The sequence below is a fragment of the Carettochelys insculpta genome, chromosome 1, assembly GCF_033958435.1.
Source record: "Carettochelys insculpta isolate YL-2023 chromosome 1, ASM3395843v1, whole genome shotgun sequence".
In the NCBI taxonomy this organism is placed as follows: domain Eukaryota; kingdom Metazoa; phylum Chordata; order Testudines; family Carettochelyidae; genus Carettochelys; species Carettochelys insculpta.
Genome location: NC_134137.1, coordinates 58,912,991 through 58,937,925, shown reverse-complemented (window position 1 = coordinate 58,937,925; position 24,935 = coordinate 58,912,991). Strand labels below are relative to the sequence as shown.

General features: G+C 45.3%; 1 protein-coding gene across 1 annotated transcript in view; it reads right to left on the bottom strand.

The window, feature by feature from the left end:
- Nucleotides 1–386: 386 nt before the first annotated feature.
- Nucleotides 387–24,935, bottom strand: part of NHLRC3 (NHL repeat containing 3) — a 40,845-nt gene continuing 16,296 nt past the window's right edge. The window contains exons 2-7 of the mRNA XM_074982548.1: nt 21,856–22,008; nt 18,845–18,992; nt 17,124–17,324; nt 10,079–10,170; nt 6,675–6,787; nt 387–5,476 (exon numbers count right to left, since the gene is read on the bottom strand). Of these exons, the coding sequence (XP_074838649.1) occupies nt 5,248–5,476; nt 6,675–6,787; nt 10,079–10,170; nt 17,124–17,324; nt 18,845–18,992; nt 21,856–22,008 (936 nt within the window). The 3' untranslated portion in view covers nt 387–5,247. The remainder of the gene's footprint in view (nt 5,477–6,674; nt 6,788–10,078; nt 10,171–17,123; nt 17,325–18,844; nt 18,993–21,855; nt 22,009–24,935) is intronic.

Sequence of the window (24,935 nt, the reverse complement as noted above, 5' to 3'; positions counted from 1 at the left end):
TATTTTCACTTTAATTTGGGTTATTTCACATTATGTGCTTTATGTATTTTACTACTTGCAACCCAAACTTTGTTATTTGTGAGTAACCTAAGCATTATACCCAGATGTATAGACACTTTCCTTTACCTGTATATTACATAATTTTAATATTTGTTTTACTAAATTTTAAATATATTCTTTAAACTCTGTGTAAGCCAGAAAGCTTGACTTTCACCAACAGAAGTTGGTCCAATAAAAGATATTAATTCATCCACCATGTCTCTCTAACCCAAATGTGCATATTTAATTGTTTCAGATATAAACTTCTATGGGTTAACCTGTCTGCTCAAGTTATTTAATTGATTGATAATGTATCAAAGAGGACAACAATCACTTTTTAATATGTGTCACAGAACCTCATCCACTTTAATAAAGGGGATTTTCCACAGTATTAATCACTGATAATGCTTGATTTGGACATGATTTGAAAAAAAATGATGTACAGTTTAGTAGTTATTTTTCAGACTGAAAAATTCAACTGTTTTTATTTCTAAATCAGCTTTAACAAAACTTCAGGGGAGTCCCTGACTCAGGGATTCTTAACAGCATATACTGTTAAGAAACATCATTTGTTAAACTATGTTTCTAAGCAATGCCATGTTGCAGTATCATAACATATTTAAATGCTGTTAATTTGTTGCCTCAGAAACTGGAATTTTACAATGCTTTGTCATAGTCTAGACAGTAACATTTTTAAAGTGTCTAACAAAACTTTCTAGCAGAGGGGTCTAAAAGTAGTCAGCACAACAGGATTACTGATTTTGCACATAGAAGGTAGCTCTATTATAATACAAATAATAAGTAATAATGTTCACCACATTCATGTAGCCATCCAAGAGTTTGCACTCCCTGTGGGGGGCCTTCTATACTGTTACTACTGACTGAACAGCAGATTTCCCACAGGATAAAAATACATGTGCATGAATATGCCTGTACTTTCCATTAATGCTAAAAGAAGTGGTATGCATAAACTAAGGAAAATTGGTATCACCTGGCCAAAGCCTCTGGGTTCAATCAAAATATCATGAAAACTTTTCTGCACTTTTCTATTAGCAATTAAATTAACTTTATAGTACAACCTGAAAAATGAAAAACTTCACCAAGCAAATCCTTTGTCTTTGACAGAATGTAGTCAGGTTTTCTTAAGGTATGCAGGAAGAAAAGCAACAGTACCATACAAGATATAGTTCCCCATTCTTCCTAATGGAAAAAATAAACCTGACCAGACTTGCCTTCACCCAAAATGGCTTGACTGGCTGAAAAGATGTCAATAATGATATTGAAAGAATATTGGGGTGACAATTTGACAGGGCACAATTCAGAAAGCAAATTACACAAACCTTGTTTTGAGGCAGAGCAACTATCTCTGATATTACAGCGATTGTTTGTTTGAAAGATTGATACTATTGGTACACACAACAAAAGTAACATGGGTTACACTAACAGAACAAACATCCACCCACCTCTGCCTCCCTATAGTTCAGGAAGATGAAGGGATATCAAGTACTCAAGGGCTCTAATGTAGAAGAGAGGGACATAAAAATCTAATCTAGAAGAGAGGGGCACCTCTCTCAGAGGGAGGGATAGCTCAGTGGTTTGAGCATTAGCCTGCTAAACCCAGGATTGTGAGCACCATCCTTGAGCAGGCTATTTTGGGGTCTGGGGCAAATAGGTTTTCTCCCCAGTATAAAAAAGTTGTGGATGTGCTGGAGCAGGTTCAGCAGAGGGCAACAAAAATGATTAAGGGGCTGGAGCACATGACCAATGAGGAGAGGCTGAGGGATTTGGGCTTGTTTAGTTTACGGAACAGAAGACTGAGGGGTGATTTAACATCAGCCTTCAACTTCCTGAAGGGGAGCTCTAAAGAGGATGGAGAGAAACTGTTCTCATTTGTGTCAGATAGCAGAACAAGGAACAATGATCTGAAGTTACAGAAGGAGAGGAGTAGGCTGGATATTAGGAAAAAAACTATTTTACCAGGAAGGTGGTGAAACACTGGAATGCGTTGCCTACAGAGGTGGTGGATTCTCCATCCCTAGAGGTTTTTAAGTCCCAGCTTGACAAGGTCTTGGCTGGGATAACTTAGTTGAGGTTGATCCTGCTTGAAGCAGGGGGCTGGACTAGATGACTTTCTGAGGTCCCTTCCAGCCCTATGATTCTAAGACCAGCTTCACAGAACTGTTAAAATTTCCCTGCCCACTCACACTTACATTGAGAATAATCAATTCAAAATACCCTTCACAGATATTACTCACCCATCCAGAAACAAAAGTGTTGTCCACTTTGGCAGAGTTTTAAGGAAGGTTGTTGTAGTGACTGGATTTTGAGGCCAATAATGACCATTAAATTTAGTGTCCTGTATAAAGACAGGTCTTGGATTTCACCCAGTTAACCCTGTACTGAATCAAATAATTTGTGTTCGACTAAAGCAAGGGTCAACAACCGGTACATCCCTGCATCCTGTGCCATGACCTGCAGCTTCCATTGGCCAGGAATGGTGAACTGTGGCCACTGGGAGGTGTGGGAGGCCATGCCTGTGGATGGTCAATGTCAGCAAACTGTCTCGTGGATTGTTAGCGGACTACCTTGGCAGGCCAATAGCCAAAGGCTGCCAATCCCTAGACTAAAGTGTATTATCCAAAAATCATCCAGTATTGACTTGAAGACACCTACAGATGGTGCATACACAATTTTCCTTGACAGTTTGCTTCAATGACTCATCCCTTTACTATTAAAAATCTGTGCATGACTTCTAATTTCAATTTTTCTGGCTTTAACTTCCATCCATTAATTTTTGTTACGCCCCTCTCTTCTGGATTAGAGCCCTTTAGTACCTGGTACTTCCTCCCTGTGAAGGTATTTTATCATTGTACTCAAATTATCTCTTTATTTTCTTTTTGACAAGCTACAGACTTGGAGCTCTTTAAATCCCTCACTGATTTCAATCTTAATTTAGTATTTGGATTTTTAAGAAGAGTTAGTCTAATCCTTTATAAAAGACTCAATGTAGCTGGACGTGAACATATTGTTTTGATATCAAAGTGTATGTAAGTCAAACAGCACTTACTAGTAAACTACTCTCAGAGAAACATATGATGAACAGTAATAATTAAAATTTTTCCATCCATTTTCAATTTACTACTGATATCATACAGCAAGAGAGTCACAAAAGTAGTGAGACAGAAAGAGAAAAGGGACATGGAATTTTCATTCCCAAGTAATTTTACTAAGATGTGTTCAAACAGGCAAAATGCATTAAAAACGTGTTTTACACAAAATATTTAATTTAAAATGTACAGTTTAAATTTTTGCCATTTTTCCTCCGATCAAAAAAGTCCCATGCAGCCAAAGTCATCATACCAGGCTACAAGATGAGGAGCGCTTCCAAACCAAGCTCCCCGTTATGAAAGCCTACTTTACCTTTTGCCAGATTATGCTATAATGTAATTTTGTTCCATTATGTTTAATAAATCACTTGCAATTAATAATACAAAAACGGGGATTTAGATGGTACACAAAAAGTTAATGCACTTCTCAGTCACCTCACAAGCTAAGTCATAAGTATAGCACTGAAAAAGAGTTACTAATTACCGGGCAACATATGTCCATACCACAAGGTCCTATAAACTGAACAAACACACTCTGGCCCAGATTCTCAAAGGCATTTAGTTATCTAACTCCCACTGATTCCAAGGATGAGGGTGATAGCTATGGGATCACAGAGCTATTCAAATTACGCCTAGGCATATCTCAGAGGTTTAATGAAAAATATTATCGGTATGTTTAAAAGAAATCAGTGTCTCACTTTCAGTAGGTAACACAGATAAAGAACCACCTGAATTATTTGACTGAACCATACATCTTGCTGAAATCTGGCCATCAGCCACCATAGCAAAACCTCAATTCAATCCATGGCCATTCAGCCAAAAATGGTTTTACAAATGGACGTCTGAGGGACAAGCATCAAATATATGGATGCTGCAAAGGCATACCCTGAACTTCATTATTTGCATCACTTGGAAGGCTTCTTGAGCTACCAGTTGAAGTTATCTGTCAATATAGTGCCTTCTTCAGTATCACAAAAAGTGGAAAGTCACAGCTGATTATTGAGAGAATTGTCCTTGAAAATCTGAAGGCACAATGAAAGATCAGCCTAGATTCTAAAAACAAGAATCCAAAGACCAAATGTTGACGTAGATGATGAGTCTGTGTTTCTACATATTAAGACGACAAAGTCTCCAGGTCTAAGTCTGATTACAGAACACTTAGTAAATGTTGAGTGTGTGGTACATGCTAAACTTCAGCACATTTTACTTTGAGGCCATGCTTAGATACAAACCTTGTATCTACTTAACTAAATTAATTTAGAAACTCAGTTAAAAATCTGTGTCACTCCCATTATGAAGACCCTCTTAATTCTGTTTCAAGTGCTTTATACGAAGCTAATTTAAATCAGTGAGGAACTGATGTCTTAAATGTCAACAGTGGTATCAATGATTGCCAAAGATGCTAAACCCTGAGTACTGACCTTAGGCATCAGAGGTCTCCCTGAAACCAAGGAAACTGGAAACTCTTTTTGCTTTGAGTTGGACAAGGTTAGCATAAACAGCCAAGAAAACCTGAAGAGATGTTAAGCTAGAGTCCAGGGATTTAAGTGAACAAGACTTCTGAAAAATTAAATATGTAGACATATCTTTCTGCCAGCTAGAACCTTAGGAAGTGACAGAGTGCACTGACTAGGCAACGTGGTCACAAGACACACTCCCAACACTGGAGGCAGAGTAATTAAGAATGGAAATTATGTATAGACTAAGGGAATAATTGAAACCACAGTGTCTTCTTATTTATCAACAGACAAGAGGGAAAACTACCTTGAAGTTAAAAACAGGGTAAAACATTTTAAAATTGAACTAATTTGCATATCAAATGCATTCTCCCAATCCCAAGAACTAACAAAAACGAAACAAAACACACACAAAAGGCGAGTAAAGACAAATTAAGACAGAGAGAGAGAAAATAACTCCCTGAGTTTGAGACAGAAAATAAGAGTGAGGGCAGGTTACAAAACAGAGTTATTTTATGCATTCTAGTAGTGTAACATGCTGTACTTCTGAGTGGAAACACAATCTGCAGTGAATGTAAGGAAACCCAGCATCAGTCTCATAATCCAGAGGAAACAGCTTCCACTGAATGAACCAAAGAGGAACGTCAGGTTAAGGGTACATATTTTTGTACTTGTTGTGCACCAATTTCTGCAACATAAATTGCTCCAGTTTTCACATTTACATCCACTAGATGTGGCTTGATGTCATCGGCTAGCTGGATTGTGTTTACCACATTGCAATTTCCAATGGATCCTATTGGTGGTGCTGCCAAGATGGATATTCTGTTAATATTCAGCTGAGCTACAATTAGATATTCCTCATTGGCAGTTAATCTAAAAATAAACAAATAAAAATTAAAATTCACATATCCTTACAACACTTTATGGTACCACTGCTATGTGTTTTCAAAAATTATTATCCATATGTAAGGGAGCAAATAGCATTTGAGTGCAGTGTATTCTATCAGCTGTCTAACCTTCTGCTTTAGACTTTCAAATCTGAGTGTTAGGATAACCTCACGAGTAACCCCTGTGTCAGTCACTTACCATCCAGCTGCTGAACTTTTCATATTAAATGACAACCATTCTAACATTCTCTATTTTATAGTGCTGTAGAATATACAGAGAAAGTATGCAGGGACTTGCTCTACATGCTGTGGCTGCTCCTTGGAGCCACGGATTTTGGGATAATAGAAAATAACAGGAATTTACACAAAGGAAGTAAAGGCTTATGCCTGTAGCCTTTACACATCAACTAAGAGGTGCAACAACAAGCTCCTAATCATGTCTATGAAACCTACAGACTTTAATAAAAATGAAAGTCCAATTCATTGGTTGTCTTCACAAAGGCAGACCCTATGAAGTCATGTGACGCAAGGATTCATCTTTACAGACATGTGTGGTGGGTATAAGAGGCAGAGGAAAGCAACGCCTTCTCAAACTGCTTGGCTGGCACCATCCATGCTCTGCTTCAAGGCTCCCCACCCCAGTCAGTATGGCTCCCATAGTCTCCTGGAGCTGCCTGGGCTTCTGCCCCACACTGCCATCCATCCACATTCTCTGGGGCCAGAGAGGCTGGGGTGCGTGGTACCCACTTACTTGCGGGCTCACCCTCCTGTGCTCCAGAAGGGCTGGGGCTACATACTGCCTGGTGTCCCTGTGCTCCCAGGGTAGGGTGTGCTGAGTCACAGACTGCCCATACTTTAGGGAAGCGTGGGCCCCTGACTGCCTGTGCTTTTGGGAGGGACTGTCCCTACAGAGGAGGGAGCTTGGCTCCATGGAGCCCATGGAGAGCAGGGGAAGGGTACTGGGTGGCAGGGGCAGGACTGGGGGCTTGCGTCTGCCAGCCCTCTGTTCACCCACCACCCATGTTACAGATCCTATTGAAAGATTAGCACCTAATTCCACACCATTTCCACCTGCTAATTCCTGACATTTGCTACCTACTTGAAGTAACCCAGAATCTTACAGGTGAAATCTTCGTATTCTGTTTCCTCTGAAATGATTTTGTGGAAATAAATAGTTACAATACCTGACAGAAAAGGGACCATCTTCTACAAAACAACTAGTCCAGGACCCCAGCCATTCTCCTGTGACTTTATCAAAAACCTGGATTCTTTTGTTTCCTCGGTCAGCAACCCACACCTATTGTACACAACAAATGTAGTTAGCTATAAGTAACTATGTCAAAAGAATCAGTTCCTCACACACAAAAGGCCAAATTTGCAGAAGAAGAGAGGGTTATTCCATGAATGAATTTGACTTTTTCATTTTACAAAATGGACTAACCATTCTCAAACCCCTTTAAAAAGTTCCTTATCACGAAGTTAAACTAAATATTGACAATCACAATTAAGATACACAAAGTACTTTACTCTGCCTCAGTAGAGATACCATTGTCTTATGCTCCCTTCTTTTGTGGGTACAAGACAGAAAAGTTTATCACAGAAGACAGGATTTTCAATGTTCATATATCTACACATACTCAGTTCTGATGACACCAAACTAACAATTGCCTGTGCTTCAGCTAAATGATCCAATTTCATGAGCAGGATGTAGGAAGTCTGTATATGTATAGAGCCCTGCAAACCCACAGATATATGCTTTATATCTCCAGGTATCTGCATCCACAGACATGGATGTGGATGTCTGCAGCTCGTTTTTGTGACTATAGATCCACATTCAAATTTTGTATCCATTCGGAGTGCTACACATGCAGACATATATGTGCAATGATACTTTGAAAACTGTCTGGCACAGGGAATTGTGGGGATTGATTATCTTCAGTATGCCCCTTACCTAATCAGCAATGTGTGGAGCAGGCTTTTTACTGTGGACTGTAAATGGGCTGTGATAGCACTGTACTATTACATGTAAGGCATCCCACTTACTGCAATCACTGACAGGATGAAACTGGTTTGTTATAGATCGGGGTCAGCAATCTTTCCGAGGTGAAGTTCCAACATTTGACCTTTTGACCTCTATGTATGGTCTGGTGATACGTTTTAGAGTCACTAACAGTCCTACTTACAACAGCTTCCTTAATAAATCAATTAAGATGCAGAGCTTTAGAGTTTAGGTGGTGGTTGCTAGCACTAGCTGGTCTGTTGTTAATCCATAGGCTGAATTGGGGAGTAGGGACAGGGAAGTGCTCCAGCCTTGCATGCTGATAAAAATCAGCTTGCAAGCCACTCTTGGCCCCCATGGCAGGGATTGCTGACCCCTGTTATAGACAGTCATATACATCAAACATTTTAGCTTTCTCAGAGTATAGCTGCAGAGCAGATGTAAGTAACAGTTTGGGTACCTTACTTGTGAATATCCATACTTTCAAGTGAAAGCATATTTTTTGAAAGTTATTTATGCATTTATTTGAGAAACTAAACCATTTCTGTAAGACTATGCGTATCCCAGGGACTCCCTGGTGCTAACTGGCAGAGGGAACGGGGCACACACGTTTTTACAGGGAATATCCTGAGTCAGATAACAGCATAAAAGTTGGCATGTGGTATCTCTAATGAGAGGCAGTTGGCTACTGGCTGTCAATATTAATGTGAAGTACATATACGTGGATAACATTGGTGACATATGTTGAAGATACACCTCTCATGCTGGAGATAACTGATAGCTATATCCCTGTCTGGCTCTCGGTATAGTGTATGCCTATTTTCACACTGACTTAGGTACAAGTTGATAGATCAAGAAATTACAAGGGAGGAAATGTATAAGAAGAAACAAACAGCAGGGTTGTGTCCTGTTTATGCATAAAGAGAAAGCATTGATTTGACCTTCCTCTCGGAGGCTAACTGACTGCATGAATGTCTCATGAAAGAAAGGTCACTGCCATCCTAGCTGTAAAGTGTTGTAAGCATTCTGAGTAAGCAGTATCCTACCCTACTCAACACATGTAGGATGTGCATGTAAAATAGAATCATAATACAGTGAAAGCTTTGTTATCTGGCATTTTGTTAACTGACATTGTGGCACTGCCGGCTGACATCATCAGCAAGCACCTCTTTCCCTCCCAGCCTGCCTCTAGCACTGCCAGATGACATCAGGCGCTGGAACCTCCTTGGCCCTCTGTATACATCACCCGTTGCTTGAGTATCTGGCACATTTAGTTAACTGGGAACCAGCATTCTCCTTGAGTGATGGATAACAAAGCTTTCACTATATGCATTCTAGAGACTAAACTTAATTAACAAGATGAGGTATCCTGTCAATTAAGTCTGGGCTATAGAACACATGAATTTATTTTACATATGATCATTTGTTTCTAATATTTCTACTTGCTAGTACTTGAATCTCTATGTTTTGTTAAATAAATTTGCACCGGATTTCACTATGCACGAATTTAAGTGCTGAGAGTTAAGAGGGTGGTGCTCAGAAGTGAAAATGGTTAATGTGGATTGTAGTTTCTTTGGAAGCAGCAGATTGGTGAATACTGTGAATGTCCCATGGACAAGAGTCTAGAGACTGCAGGTAGAAACTTGGAGAGCTTGAAGGTTCCAGTTTGTCTACTGTTCACTTGCAGAGCCTGTGAGGTGTAGTGGAGTACTTGTGTTGCCTGTAGCTGTTGAGGTTGGAGAGCTGAGCCACAGTAGTCCTAGACAAGGCTTCCTAGTGAGGTGCCATATAACCCTGTGCTTATCTGGGAAGTATCACAATGTGTACTCAACTTCCGAGACACTGTGATGAGTATTAGCTCAGGGAATTTCCTAACTTTTTAAAATCTGTCCAAAGATTCTGTGAAGGAGCTTTGGAGCCACAAAGCCAAAGGTCCTCAGAATCAATTCTCCCATCTTGCAGATCCCATAAGAAGTACAAGAACAAGGTGGCGGTGGCGGTGGCAGTGGCAGAAGTTCCCTCTTCCTGCTCCCTTGCAGTGTACACCCTTTAAGGTCTGTAGGAGTAGCAGGCAATGTAAGAAACTCCCAGCTTAAGGCAGCTAGTCCTTATTACCCTCTCAGCCACATCAAGAAAAAGTTTCCAATGTAAAAAAGTTAAGCACTACTGCTCCAATGATTAAAACTGTATGCAGTAGAACAGATCTTAATCAAATATAAAAGAATAGCAACGAAGGGTCCTGTGGCACCTTACAGACTAACAGAAAAGTTTTGAGCATGAGCTTTCGTGAGCAAAGTCCAGCATCTGATGAAGTGAGCGTTTGCTCATGAAAGCTCATGCTCAAAACTTTTCTGTTAGTCTATAAGGTGCCACAGGACCCTTCGTTGCTGTTACAGATCCAGACTAACACGGCTACCCCTTTGATATAAAAGAATGATGCTTTTTGGATTGTCTTTTTGGGGGTGGGGGAGGGCAAAAGACATTTATATATACATATATATATAGATAGATAGATATAGATATAGATATAGATATATATAGGAGAAGTCATAAAAACTGTCTCTAAAAAACAGAGTTTTAATTCTTTACCCGTCCAAAAGAATCCACTGTGACACTGTGAGGAATCTTGAACTGACCAACACCTGTACCATTTTCCCCACGCAGCCATATCTCCTTAAAATCTAAGAGTAGAAATAATAATAAAGAAAAAAGTAGTTTTTTTCTTTTATTATGCTGTACAAATGAGTGAAGTAAATATGGCTTAAATGCCGTTTTGAATTATTATTAGCAATGGACGTACAAGTCATTTTTGTAAGACAGGACTTTAAACAATGTTATTTAAAACACAACCTCTTTCTCTTCCTGACATCCAGGAGATAGTCCCCCTCATGTCACTCAGAGCAGCATTAAGCTCTTATTCTGAATTTCATAAGTAGACAATTCTATTTACGCTTGTGGCTCACTAATTTTTACAACAAGGATATGGTTGTTTTCCATTTTATTTATCCATTTGGTGTCTGTGTATGGTTGGGTCTACATTTGTTGAAGAAGATCGAACGCTTAGGTTCAATCTTCTAGGGGTACTGTTTCACGCATGTGTGAAATGGCGTGTTCCGGGGTCAGTGTCGACCCTGGAACTCCTTGTGAGCCGCAAGGATTAAGGAATACTGACAGAATGCTGCTCCCGTCAGCATTCTGCAGTGAGGACAGGGACAAATATTGACGGCTGCAAAATCAATTTTTGGTACACAGTTGGTGTACCTAAAATTGCATAGCAGCTGTTGATGTTCAAGGTTAAGTGTAAACTCAGCCTCAGTTAAAGAGAAAGCTGCTCAGATGATAAGAAACAGAAAAGGGGAAAAATAATTTCTCTCCAGGTGTGTCTACACTACAAAGAAATTTTGAAAGGGGAAACATGGAAAAAGAAAATGGAAATAAGGGATTTCGAAATAGCGCGGCTACACACACAAAACAGATCACTGTACCGCTCTGCTATTTCGAAAGAACACCCTCCATTTTTCGAAAGAGAGTGTCCACACAGGAAAACGGGCTATTTTGAAATAAGCAGCCGGGAAACATCACGCACGGGGTCACATGGATGACAAGCCTTTCCGGGTCACACAGACAGCAGCGCCCTTAAGGGGCCCCTCCCAAACACATCCACCCTGCACACACAGAGCCCAGCAGAGCAGGACACAGCACTGCGTGGACTGTGCACCCAGAACCAAGAGGAGAATGGAGCAGCAGCAGCTGCCAGAGTCCGATGCTGCCACCGTCACTGGGACCCAGGCGGTCATCGCCATCCTGGGCATGCTGGATGCCCTGGAGCCCATCTTCCCACCCACATGTGTCCTGCAGGCCTTGCCAAGGGGGCAACTGCCACTTTCCATCTCCCATCCCCCACAGTGCATCTGGAGCCACCCCAGCAGTGGGGACTGGTGGGACAGGCTGGTCCTGGACCAGTGGGACGACGAAAGGTGGCTCGCAAACTTTAGAATGATGAGGCAGACATTCATGGAGCTGTGTCAGTGGCTCCCACCTGCCCTGCAGCACATGGACACCCACATGCGGCCCGTGCTCCCAGTCGAGAAGCCTGTGGGGATCGTCCTGTGGAAGCTGGCCACCCGGACAGCCATCGGTCAGTGAGGCACCAATTTGGGGTGGGCAAGGCCACGGTGGGAGTCTTCCTCCTGGAGGTAAGTCAGACAAGGGCCCCACACCCTCCCCCGGAAGAGGCGGGGGCCCCCAGGTGGTGGGCCTGCAGGGGGCAGGGGGAAGGGGGCCGGCAGGGGGGCCCCCCGATGCGCAGGCCTACATATCGGTGCCTCCCTACAGGTGGTCCAGGCCATCAACCGCCTCCTCCTGCGGAGGGTCGTCTGCCTCGGCAACTTGGAAGATGCCATGGCGGGATTCGCAGCCCTCGGATTCCTGAACTGCTTCGGTGCTCGATGGCACGCACATAGCTATCCACGCCCCAGACCATAGTGCGGGACGCTATATTAACCGCAAGGAGTACCACTCGGTGGTGCTCTAAGTGCTCGTAGATGCCTGGGGCCGGTTTACTGACATATACATTGGCTGGTCCGGTCGAGCCCATGATGCCCGTGTATTCCGCAACTCCTGGCTGGGGCGGTGCATGGAGGAGGGCACCTACATCCCTGCCCGGGAGCTCCCCGTGGGGGACACAACGATGCCACCCTGTATAGTGGCCGATGGGGCGTACCCATGAAAGCCGTGGCTGATGCGCCTCTACACTGGGCAGACCACCGCCAGCCAGGATGTTTTTAACGCCTGCTTGAACCAGGCTCGCAACACTTTTGAGCGGCCTTCGGATTCCTCAAGGGGCGTTTCCAATGCCTCAACGCGTGGCTGGATGTCAACCTGCCCAACGTCCCCGGGGTGGTTGCGGCCTGTTGTGCGCTGCACAATGTGGTGGAGGGCAAGCAGGAGCGCTACATGCCCGGGTGGGCTGAGGACAACGGCCCTGGCTATGAGCAGCCACCCACAGCCCCGTGCCGCCAGGCACAGCATGAAGGGGTTAGGGTCTGGGAAGCCCTCCAGGACGAGGAGCCATGCTGACCTCCACCTGGCACATGGCTCACACCCACCCTGCAGCACGGCCCCCCCGACACACAGGGGACACTGAGGTGCACGAAAGGATTTATTAACTGGGGACTAACTATGTAAATAAACGGCTGTTAAACAATGGCGTGGGGTCTTCCTATTGGGGCTAAATATGGGGGGAACGGGGGAGAACTATACACAATGGGGCAGGGGCATGCTCCCATGGCCGGGGCCACAGGCATGGGCAGGTCTAGGCCCCCACAGGGGTGGAGGGGCGAGATCCCCGGCGAGTACAGGTGCCCCTGCCGCCCCTGGTGCGGGGGCCCTGTCAGGGCCGGGAGAGGGCTGGAAGGATGGGGAGGTAGGGTCGTTCAGGGGATGAAGAACAGGGTGGACTGGGTGAGGCAGGGTGGGGGCAGGGGCTAGGGGCAGCCGGGGAGGGGATCCCCCTCCTGGCTGGCACTGGCGACCAGCCAGTTGGCCAGGGCAAGACGGACGGATGGGCTGAGGGTGGGTGGGATGAGGGCAATGTGTTTGGGGGCAGCAGTGGAAGTGGGTTCAGGGGCGGCGGGGGGGCAGGTGGGGGACCGGCTGCGGGGGCCAGCTGTTGGAGGGCTGTGACCATCTCAGACCAGACCTCCCTCCGCCAGGCCATGACCTCCCGCTCCATGAGTAGCCACTCCCGGAGCACGGCTGTCTGCTCCCGGATGGCTGCGGTGTAGGCGTCCGCCGCCTCCTGGGGGTCGTAGCACCGCCGGCGTCGGGCTATCCGGGTCTGGGCAGGCAGCACCCAGGCAATGGGGAGGAGGGCTCTCCGGCTCCATCCAAGGGTGGCACGGGTGTGGTCCGGCACTCAAGAGGATGATGCTGTGGAGACACAAGGGGAGAGCGGCCACCCATCAGTGCTGTTGCCCCGGGACCAGTGTCTCCATGTGCGCCATCCACACCATCCCCGGGCCGTCCCCCGAGGTGGTGCCTCCCCTGCTGACCCCCCTTGGGGCTCCCGTGTGCCTGCCGGGACCTCGTCTGTGGGGCAATTGCTGGCTGCAGCCTGGCCCCTGCATCCCTTCCCAGTCGGGCAAGCTAGGGTGCTGTCCATGGGTGCAGGTGCTGGATGATGCCATGCTTGGGTCTGGGACAGGGCAGGGTACCATGGGATAGGCCCTCCCGCCCAGGCCACCCAATCTACCTGTCACCTACCTGGGCCTCTGGAGAACAGGTCCGGGGACACCGGCCTCGAGGGCACCTGGCTGGAGGTCCCTGAGCTCACTGTGATGAGTAATGGGCCCCCCTCCTCCGAGTCGCTCCCGGCCCCCGCAGGTGTGGTCTGGCTGGAGGGTCCCAGCTGCTCCAGCAGATCTATCTCCCGGTCCGGGTCCGGGCCGCATGTGTCCACCAGCACCGACGGCTCTGGGACATCCTTCGGGCCGAGGAGCTGTTGCAGTGCCCGGTAGTGTGGGCACCTCAGGCCGGCCCTGGTCCCTGATCGGCTGCGGGCATCCTTGGCCCGGCTGTAGGCCTGCCTGAGCTCCTTTACTTTGCAGTGGACCTGAGCAGCCATGCACTCGGGATGTCCCTGCTTCCGCAGCCCCAGGGACAGCTGCTCAAAGGCAGCTGCGTTGCGGGGCCTCCCTGTGCTGTGAAGCAGCACCTCCTCCTCCGCCCAGAGGCCAAGGAGGTCTTTTACCTCAGCCTCTGTCCAGGACAGGCCCCTCCTTCTCTGGCCCTGGCTCTCCTCCGGCGACCCCTCAGCTGGGGATGAGGGGGCCTCCTGGGGTGCCCCAGAGTGCAAGGGACTCACCATCTCGCTGATGGGCTGGGTGGCATGGCCATCTGGCTGCTGGCGCGTGTATAGGGCTGAGCTCATGCTTCTCTAGCCCTAGGCATGCTCTCAGCTTCTGGCACGGGGTTTCTGGGGTCTTGCAGCTTTAAGGGGCTGGCCCAGGGACCACAGAGCCCCGCCGGCACTTGCTAGCGTGTCTCCCATGCTCCCTGGAGCTGCCGCCATGGCGGACCCACAATTTCGAAATTGTGGGCCGTGGAGTGTCTACACATGCACTATTTCCAAATTTTATTTCAAAAGGGGCCGCTCTTCCCAATCCCAGATGGGAAGAGCAGTTTCGAAATTCGGGCCTGTTTTCACCGAAAGCAATTTCAAAAGAGACTGTTGAGTGTGTAGACGCTCCGCAGCCTCTTTCGCAATTGGGGCCACTTTCGAAATTAATTTTGAAATGGAGTGGTAGTGTAGATGCACCCTCCAAGTCATATTTCCTCACCCAAAATAAACTATAATACAATATATTGCTTAGATTCAGCAGTTTACAGCTCACAATTGTATAACATGGAAGAGTATAGCTGGTGATATACAAAGGTCTAATTTTTGAAGAACGTTCATGGTCATGAAAATGTATTGGTTTCTTTAAAGATTTGTTTCTTCAAATGGAAAAACATTTTCAGGATGCATGAGTACCAAAAGTAGGACCTACATGAGAAACCACACAGTGAAAGCTCGTTGTAGGCCACTGACACAGATCATAGCAAGCACTAACTCCTGACCACTGGCTGGTTTGCTCTGAGATGGTATTCAATGCTCTGCTACTCTGGAGATGCCTGGGGAGTGTTAACGCTTCTGAAACTCCAACAGGCTGCTGCAGTGTTTCCTTCCTTAGCTTCTTTGCTACATTTCCAGGGTGCTGACTCTCAATCTGCGTTCCTTGTCAGAAATGAGGTTTTTCAGCCCAGCCACTCAGTACCAGCACTGACATCTGAGATACATCAGTTGCTCAAACACATCCCTTTCCCAGAGCTCCACCACAAAGTGTGAAGCTTCTGGTGTACAATTTAACTCTTTCAGGAACACACACCAATTGTGCAGCAGTCAACACACACTCAGAAATTTTACAGAGTATAATGCATTAATACTCCTTCATACTTAATCATGTAAAGCAAGCATAGGATAGTACAGATTATTCACAACAGTAAATGTTATAATGCATGCCCTTTACTGTCTCATCCTCCCTTTGGCATCTTTATGGACCACCAGTATCTAGGTGGGCAGGTTGTCCACTGCTTCCTAGAGGCTGTTACCTGCAGGTCTCTCCTTCCTGGGCATCTTTCCCAGTTTTTGTGATAGTGCTGTCTCCTGTTCCATATTTCCTCTTTCTCTCTTCCCACATCCTTATGGGTTCTCTTATTTTTATCTTTCCTGGTCAAGTGGCTGTCTTTGTTTTGTTTGCATCCAGTGCTCCTACCTTGTCCCATTCTTTCAGAGGAATCAGCTAGACTGATTTTCTAAGGATGCAACTCACACAATGTTCCCAAATGTTTGCACATGAACAGACTCATTGTGTCATAAGCACTTCCTGCTTTATCTGCTACAAGTCTTGCCAGCAATGGTGAATCCAATAACTATAGGTACTCATGATGATAGCAGCTTTTCAAAATGCAACTTCACAGTATCAGTCAGAATTCCCAGGCTGAACTGGTATAGCCCTAATTCATCACAGCCTCATTTCTTCAAACACTTAGATATGTTTAACAACAAACAAGTGCATATTTATATTGAAGTCACTGGGAATACTCACATGTTGGCTACGTCTACACGTGCACCCAACTTCGAAATAGCTTATTTCGATGAATAACGTCTACACGTCCTCCAGGGCTGGCAACGTCGATGTTCAACTTCGACGTTGCTCAGCCCAACATCGAAATAGGCACAGCGAGGGAACGTCTACACGCCAAAGTAGCACACATCGAAATAAGGGAGCCAGGCACAGCTGCAGACAGGGTCACGGGGCGGACTCAACAGCAAGTCGCTCCCTTAAAGGGCCCCTCCCAGACACACCTTCATTAAACAGTGCAAGATACACAGAGCCAACAACTAGTTGCAGACCCTGTATATGCAGCACGGACCCCCAGCTGCAGCAGCAGCAGCAGCAGCCAGAAGCCCTGGGCTAAGGGCTGCTGCCCACGGTGACCACAGAGCCCCGCAAGGGCTGGAGAGAGAGTATCTCTCAACCCCCCAGCTGATGGCTGCCATGGAGGACCCCGCTATTTCGATGTTGCGGGACGCGGATCGTCTACACGTCCCTACTTCGATGTTGAACGTCGAAGTAGGGCGCTATTCCCATCCGCTCATGGGGTTAGCGACTTCGACGTCTCGCCGCCTAACGTCGATTTCAACTTCGAAATAGCGCCCAACACGTGTAGACGTGACGGGCGCTATTTCGAAGTTACTGCCGCTACTTCGAAGTAGCGTGCACGTGTAGACGCAGCTGTTGGGGCCTCAACCTTTATCAATACAATAGGAATATTGGCAAGGGTTAAAATAGCAGTGACGGATAACAAAAATATGACAATCAAGAGTTAGCTGATTAGCTGGTTGTTTTTGCTAAAATGATCAGCAGTGGCTCTGATCCAAAGGTCATAAATATCAATGGGGAGTCTGTCAACAAACTTTAATAGGTATAAGATCAGCTATACAGTTAGCAGTGCCGATGTTTACAACTAGTAATACTAGGCCTTTAAAGTTTCAGAGAGCAAATATGATACCCATTCCCTTTTGGCATACCTTGAGACAACTTGAATAATCTGTTGTTCATCCCTCCATCTCCGTCCACAATGTAGATCTCTCCAGTTTGCTCCACAAAGAGTTCTGCTGGCTGATCGAACTGCAGTGGATTCAAAGCTGAACCAGCCTTACCTGGGGTACCCAGGGTTTGAATAAGTTTACCAGAAGGACTGTACTGTTTAACTGTGTGTCCATACTTCCCTATTTTAAAAAAAGCACAGAAATTTATCAGCAAAATCATGGCTCTTTCACTTCAATACAGTGCTAACAAGATAAAAATCCACTGTCATTTAAGAATAATGGAAAGGAGTCAAGAAAACTGAGTAGTAAGAGAATGACTGCAGAGTACACAAGCATCAAATGCACATGTGCACAGGACTGGAGCTAGTAGGTTTGGGCGGAGGACAAAAATAATGCATTGAGATGCATGTTTTACTGGCCCTGTTCCTCGATTAAGTGCTGGAAAAGCTGACCAAGATTATCAGGTGTGGCAAATGGCCACCTGGCACAGCTCAGGAGCCTTCAAATTGTTCTGCTTCGTACTCGGGAACTAGATCAGTGAGTAATTAGGATTGTGAAGAGCATGAACCTAGGGATGTAAAATGCTGTTTAATTAGTTAACCAGTTAAATGTTAGGTTTAACTGGTTAACCAATTAAATGCGGGCGGGGGGGGGGAGCTGTGGTGGCCGCTCCATCCCAGATGCCATGGACAGGCAGGACCACCCTTAAGGTTTCTAGTGCTCTATGCAGCTGAGTCCCTGCATCCTCCAGCCCCTGTGGGAATGGGGTGGCAAGGGTCGGGGGGTAGGGGAAGGCAAGGAGGAAAGGGAGGTCACTCCATGGAGCAGGGCTGTGCTCTGGGCTGTGAGGGCAGGAGCTGTGAGGGGGTGAGCAGGAGGAGGAAAGGGATGCTGTTGGGGGAGCAGGCAGACTGAGGGGCACTAGCTGGCTGGAGCTGAGGGCTGGCAGGAAGGGGGTGTGGGTGGTTGAAGGACTGGGGATTAGGGCCCATGAGGTTGGAGACGGAGCAGGGAGCCAAGGAACTGGGTCTGACAGTGCTGGGAGGTGAAGCAGGCAGAGAGGGGAGGGGAGGAGAGGGCAGGGGATTGGGTCTGATGGGGCTGGGAGGCAGGGCAGGGGCAGGGCTGTGGGACTGGGGCTGCCAGAACCAGTGCTGCCCATGACCAGTGGTGGCCACAGGCACATGCAGCACAGGACACTACTAAATTGATTGCACCACTGGTATCTCAAATTTAGTGGTGTCCTATGCAGCTGCATATGCCTCAGAACGACGCTGTAGACAGGGGGTGCTCTGGCCAGGCTGGAGTGCCCACACACTCCTGGGGCTGCTGCGGATGGGGGCTGCTCTGGTTGGGCTGTAGCACTCCTGCCTACGGTGTTTCCAAGCCAGGCCCACTGTGGCTAAGGGCTGGAGCATCCCCAAACTGTGGTGGAACCCACAAAGCTGGAGCAACCCGCTGCGTGTGGTGGGCAGTAGGCTGCTCCAACTTCCATCTGGTAACCATAACCTGTGAGCCTCATCCATTTAGGATGAGGCTTACCAGTTAACTGGTTAACTGTTAACATCCTTACATAAATCTGGCTTAATGTTTTTTGGTACATTATTCAAAGAAACCATTAAAAATTATGCATTCAAAGGGACACCTGCAACAAAGAATATTTTCTCATAAAATTTTTAACATGTTCCTATTATACATACCAGTTCCAACATCTGTGATCCATACTGAGCTATCGGTAAGGGTGTTGACTGCAAAGATACCATGAGGCATTTCAAGTGTGGAATTCCATGCATGCAGAAAATATCCTTCATCTGAAAACACTAGTACCTTTGGTACATTATCCCCTCTCTGAAGGTGTACAAAAATAGTCAGTTGAAAAAAAGGGTCTCATCAAGCATATAATTTCACTTTTAATTTTTTGTTAAATATTAGTAATTTTCTTGTCAGAAGTCTTCATAAATATTAACTAATAATTCTCACAACAACCTCTGTGACCTGGGCAAGTACTGGTAACTCCATTTTACAGCTGGAGAAAGACATAAAAAGGTTTAGATTGTTTGCAACTATGTTCACTTATTTTGAGACACTCAAGGCCTCATTTCAGAGCTCCCAAACCACTGCAGTGCTCATTGTCTTCATTTCAAATTGTGATTGCACTCTGAAAGAAACCTATCATTAGAAGGACTGATGTCTACCAGAGCCCTTGTTGGCTTTGTCTACACTAGCCAAAAACTTTGAAATGGCCATGCAAATGGCCATTTCAAAGTTTACTAATGAAGCACTGAAATACATATTCAGTGCCTCATTAGCTTGTGGGCAGCTGCGGCCCTTCGAAATTGACGCGGCTCACCACTGCGTGGCTTGTCCAGATGGGGCTCCTTTTCAAAAGGCCCCCAGCTACTTCAAAGTCCCCTTATTCCCATCTGCTCACAGGAATAAGGGGACTTCGAAGTAGGCGGGGTCCTTTCGAAAAGGAGCCCCATCTGGACGAGCCGCGTGGAGGCGAGCCGCATCAATTTCGAAGTGCCGTGGCCACCCGCATGCTAATGAGGAGCGAATATGTATTTCAGCGCTTCATTAGTAAACGTCGAAATGGCCATTTGCATGGCCATTTCGAAGTTTTTGGCTAGTGTAGACACGGCCGTTGAGTTGGATGTGATCTTTATTAAGCTTTTTATTACAGGTGTAGGTTATTTGGTGGTTTTAATATGTTTTTCCCTGTAAAGGCTTCACCTTACGAATAAGTGTGCTTGATTAGAAAAAGATTTGTGGTAACTTATAAGGGCAAGTAATTACATCAGTTCATAGCCTGTGAAGAGAAAGCAAAGCAGATGCTGGCCTGTTTAGGTAGTCTGACTGGCTTGGAACATTGCTGTGCACCCCGGGAACTGTGCAGCCCAGAAAAAAAACCCAGCAGAAGAGAGAGAGATGCGGATCTCTGCTCAAGACAGATGTTGGCTGAGGTACCACAGACCAAGAATGGTGCCCAGGAGGGAGCATGAAGAGGTGCAATTGCTCTGGACAGTGACATATTCAGTGGCAGCATAGGTGGGATCTATGTCAGTGTGAATTGACAAAAGTACCACGAGACGTGAAAGCAAATACCATAGAAGTGAAACCCAACAAGTCTCAGAGTCTGTTGAGAAAAGGAGTTAAAAGTGAGCCAGGAGCAAATGGGTTATGAACAGCTAAAAAATGTAAGCTGACTGAGCTGTACAGAGAATGGCAACCCTGAGGTCCAGGATGAGAAGTATGAAGTACAGGCTGGTAGGGAACTTTCAATTCACTAGCACAGGATCTAGCAGGCATAGGAAATTATGGAGCCAATTCTTTGGAGGGAAGCATGGAAGAAGCTGACAGAGGCAACAACTATGTTCTGTCCAAGCCATATTCAGCACTGCAACTGGGATTGCGGACAGGTCTACAGGCTGACCAAGACAGGATACAGCCGGAAACCCATCCGCCTGTAAGCCAGAAGCAACAGCACCATTGTGAAAAGTGTCTGTGTTGGCACAAGCATGGAGGGAAGGAGAAGTATAGCCAGCATCAGCTCAGGATGGAGAGACTACAGCAACAGAACCATAGTCTGGTAACTGGAACCAGCGAGTAGCTACCTGCCCTGGTAAGTGGCATAGGGTCCAGATTACTTCCTCACTTTAGGGAAGGGATGACTCAGATGTACTTCTAAATGCTTCTCAAGTGGAGCCTGAAGGACTATACCTACTAGAACCTTTGGGGGAGTTGGAAGGTGGTAAGCTTATTAGCTTGTCCATAGGTTCTTTGGTTGTTTTAATGTTGTCTCTGAAGTGTTTTCATATTATGAATAAGTCTGCTGGCTCTTAGCGGGTAGTGTGGTTACTTCCAACTTCTACCAATTATATTGTGCATATCTGCATTGAAAGAAAGCAAAGTGCAGACCCTGGCCTGTGTAGGCAGTCTGGCTTACTGGGAATATCACTGAAGCCAGGGAACTATGCAACCTGGAAAACCCATTGGTCAGGAGGGAAAAAAAGAGATTCAGTCTTCCTCCAAGAGAAGTAACACCTAAGGAGTTGGGAACCTAGAGTGGATGCTCTTGAGGGATCATGGAAAGACATACAGGGTCAAATGCCCTGAACTGTGATAACTCCCAACACTGTAGCCCAGTGCTTCACATTCTTTGCTTCAGTAATGCTCACAACACTCCAGTGAATACTATTGTCTCCATTCTACAGGCGGTGAACAGAGAAAGAAAGAGAGAGACTAATGTGTCTTGCCAAAAATTCACACAAAATATTGATGGTACAAAAGGAACTGAAATTAGATCATCCACATCTCATGGACTACCCTTCTTCTGTAGTTTACTGAATTGGGAAGGTAGGGTTGGGAAGAACAGTAGCAGAAGTGACCTGTACAGTTGCCTCAGTTTTCTTAGCAGGCTTCCAATGTGTAGGCTGATTTGTATTTTTTTCTTGTGTCACTTGCCATACAATAAATATTTTTTTAACATGAAGCCTTTAAAAACATAAAAGCAACAAGTTCAATGTGCACAGGAAAATCCTTTATAGCCAGAACTACTTTAAATAAACCTATCCTATTAATAGCCTTAGTCAAATTTATGTCAAGAACTTAATACAATATACTGTTATAATTATCTTAACATAAATACAAATGTTGATGTCAAAGGGAAAAAAACCAATATATTGCTATTAAGTACAGAGCTATTACTTACTTGTGCAACGTAGACCAGATCATGGAGAGGGTCAACAGCAACACAAAATGTTTGTCCAGTGAATTGTTCTGGATGTTTAGGCCAGCCTACATCGAGCTTGTAAAGGCGTTGCTCTATCCTCCAAGGGGAATAAAGAGCAATTGCTCTTAATACCTTAAAAAAGGTAAGAATAATGACCATTAATAGTTACTTTTCATGAGACAGAGTCACTTGCTATAACCTTTCAACTTTCTCTTAATTAGTAAGGTAAGGTTTTTAAAGGCACAAACGGTGGTTAGGTGTCCAGCTTCCACGGAAGGCCAGTGGACGTTGGCCATCTAGTGCCCATGTGAGACTCTGAAGATCTTCCTTATTGGAGTCAAGTCAGTCAGCAGATTTGGAACATTAAATCAAGTGTACATCCCCTCAATGAAAATATTATTCTGACATGGGACAGTCTCTAAACAGTGCAGGGGAGCTGTAGAATTACAGAGGCAAAATCGCACAAGTGTTTCCCAGTTGTTTAGTTGTAGGCATTTAAAATGTGCTCAGACGTTTTTTTTTAAATTGGCTCTAATGGAGGGTGCTAAGCTCTTGTAACGGTTCTGGCCAGTGTGCTCACAGTAGCCTTCCAGTAGCTGTATCTGATGTGCTGCTAAACTATGTTGTTCAGAATCATGTTCAAGGTAATTCACCCCAAGCACCCTGAGTAATGTTATAGTTTTGAACAGGGCAATATGGAAACCAGTCACATCACCTGTGTTTAAAGAGATTGTGTCAAGTGGGTTGGGGGAGTCTAGATGCAATTTTACAAAGTGGTTTCCATTCCCAAAGGTACCTTCACTGCCTAACAGATAGTTGATAACTGCATCACAAAGCGCATCCAATGAACTTCCAAACTTTTGTGCCAACAACTACAGAGTTCAGCATGACTCCATCCTGCTAAAGCCAGGACAGGAATCCTCGTCTTTCAGCTCTTTACAACTCTTTATGACTTAAGCTAAAAAAAATTTAATGTAACTTATTCTGTTAGTAGGCTCCTTAAGCTTTCGGTGGTCTTCGCTGAAGCCGAACATCACACCCACTCATACTCAGACATAAAACCAGAATGTTACTATAGACTGAAGGGTCCGTAAACACTTACAGAGGTGGGACACTGGAGAAAGGGGTGACAGTAGGCAGAGTGAATGTATGTGCACTTCAAAGACCACATTCAACCAATTACAACTGCAGATGAAGTGATTAAAACAAGTAATCATGATTAATCACACTTAAATATAATAGAATTCCATTTAAATATTTGTACGTTTTCTACATTTTCAAATACAGGAAGGGGCTCGTGTAGACACAGAGTTTGTGTTTTGACACTGTTGCCATGGTAATGTTCTTAAAGTGAACATGTGCTGAGTCATCATCCGAGACTGTTATCATGTTAAATATATGGCAGAATGCGGGTAAAACAGAACAGGCAATACAATTTTCCCCCCAAGAAGTTCACTCACAAATTTAATTAATGCATTATTTTTATTGAACATCATCGGCACTTAAGTATCTCCTCTGGAATGGTTGCTAAAGCATGAAGGGGCATAAATTTTGAGGAGTAAAGGGACTTCAAAGTTGCCCAGGCACTTTGAAGTACCAGCGGGTGAGCCGTGGCTAGACGCAAGCCAGTGCTTCCAAGTTTAAAACTTTGGAGTTGCTGCAGGGGAGAATTAGGTTAATGAAGTTCTGCATACGCAGCACAGCACTTCATTAATAACCTCCCAACACCCTACTTACCATGCTCCCTTTGAAGTAGGGAGCTAGTATTGACAAGGCTTAAGGCAAGCAATTTCCTGAACAAAAAGTAGGACTAAGGATTCCACTTGATTCCTCAAGGAATCCACTCATCCTCAAGGAATCCATTTGAAGCACTTGGAAGAGAAGAAAATAGTCAGGAAGAGTCGGCATGGATTCACCAAGGGCAAGTCATGTCTGACCAATCTGATTACATTCTATGATGACGTAACTGGCTCTGTGGATATGAGGAAGGTGGTGGATGTAATTTACTTTTAATTTAACAAAGCTTTTGATATGGTCTCCCACAGTATCCTTGTCAGAAAGTTAAAGTACGGCTTAGATAAGTGGACTGTAAGGTGGATAGAAAGCTGACTAGATCATTGGGCTCAATGGACAGTGATCAACAGTTCAATGTCTGGTTGGTGGCAATATCAAGTGGAGTACCTCAACTATCAGTTTTGGAGCTGGTTTGGTTCAACATCTTTATTCTGACCTAGATGAGGAGATGGATTGCACCCTCAGCAAATTTGCAGATGACACTAAACTGGGGGAGAGGTTGATATGCTGGAGGGTAGGATTAGGGTCCAGGGAGACAAAGATAAATTGGGGGATAGGGCCAAGAGATATCTGATGAAGTTCAACAAGGACAAGTGCAGAGTCCTGCACTTAGGATGGAGGAATCTCAAGCACTACTACAGGCTGGGAACCAACTGACTTAGTGTCAGTTCAACAGAAAACTATCTAGGGACTACAGTGGATGAGAAGCTGGATATGAGCCAACAGTGCACTCTGGTAGCCAAGAAGGCTAACGGCACATTGGGGTGCGTAGGAGCAATGCCAGCTGATCTAGGGAAGTGATTATTCTCATTTAGTCAGCACTGGTGAGGCCGCATGTACAGTACAACATCCAGTTCTGGGGCACTCATTGCAGAAAGCATGTGGATGTACTGGAGAGAGTCCAGTGGAGAGTGACAAAAATGATTAGGGGGCTGAAGCACATGACTTATGAGGAGAGACTGAGGAATATGGACTTAACTTATTCTACAGATGACTGACGGAGGCATCTGAGAGCAGCCTTCAGTCACCTGAAGGGAAGTTACAAATGGGATGGAGAGAGGCTGTTCTCCATAGTGACAGATGATAGAATGAGGAACTATGGTCTCAAGTTTCAGTGGGGAAGTCTAGGCTGGATATTAGAAAAAACTATTTCACAAGAAGAGGGAACCTGGAATGGGTTCCCTAGGGAAGTGGTAGATTGTCCTGCCTTAGAGATCTTTAACTCCCAGCTTGACAAAGCCCTGGGTGGGATGATTTAGTAGGGA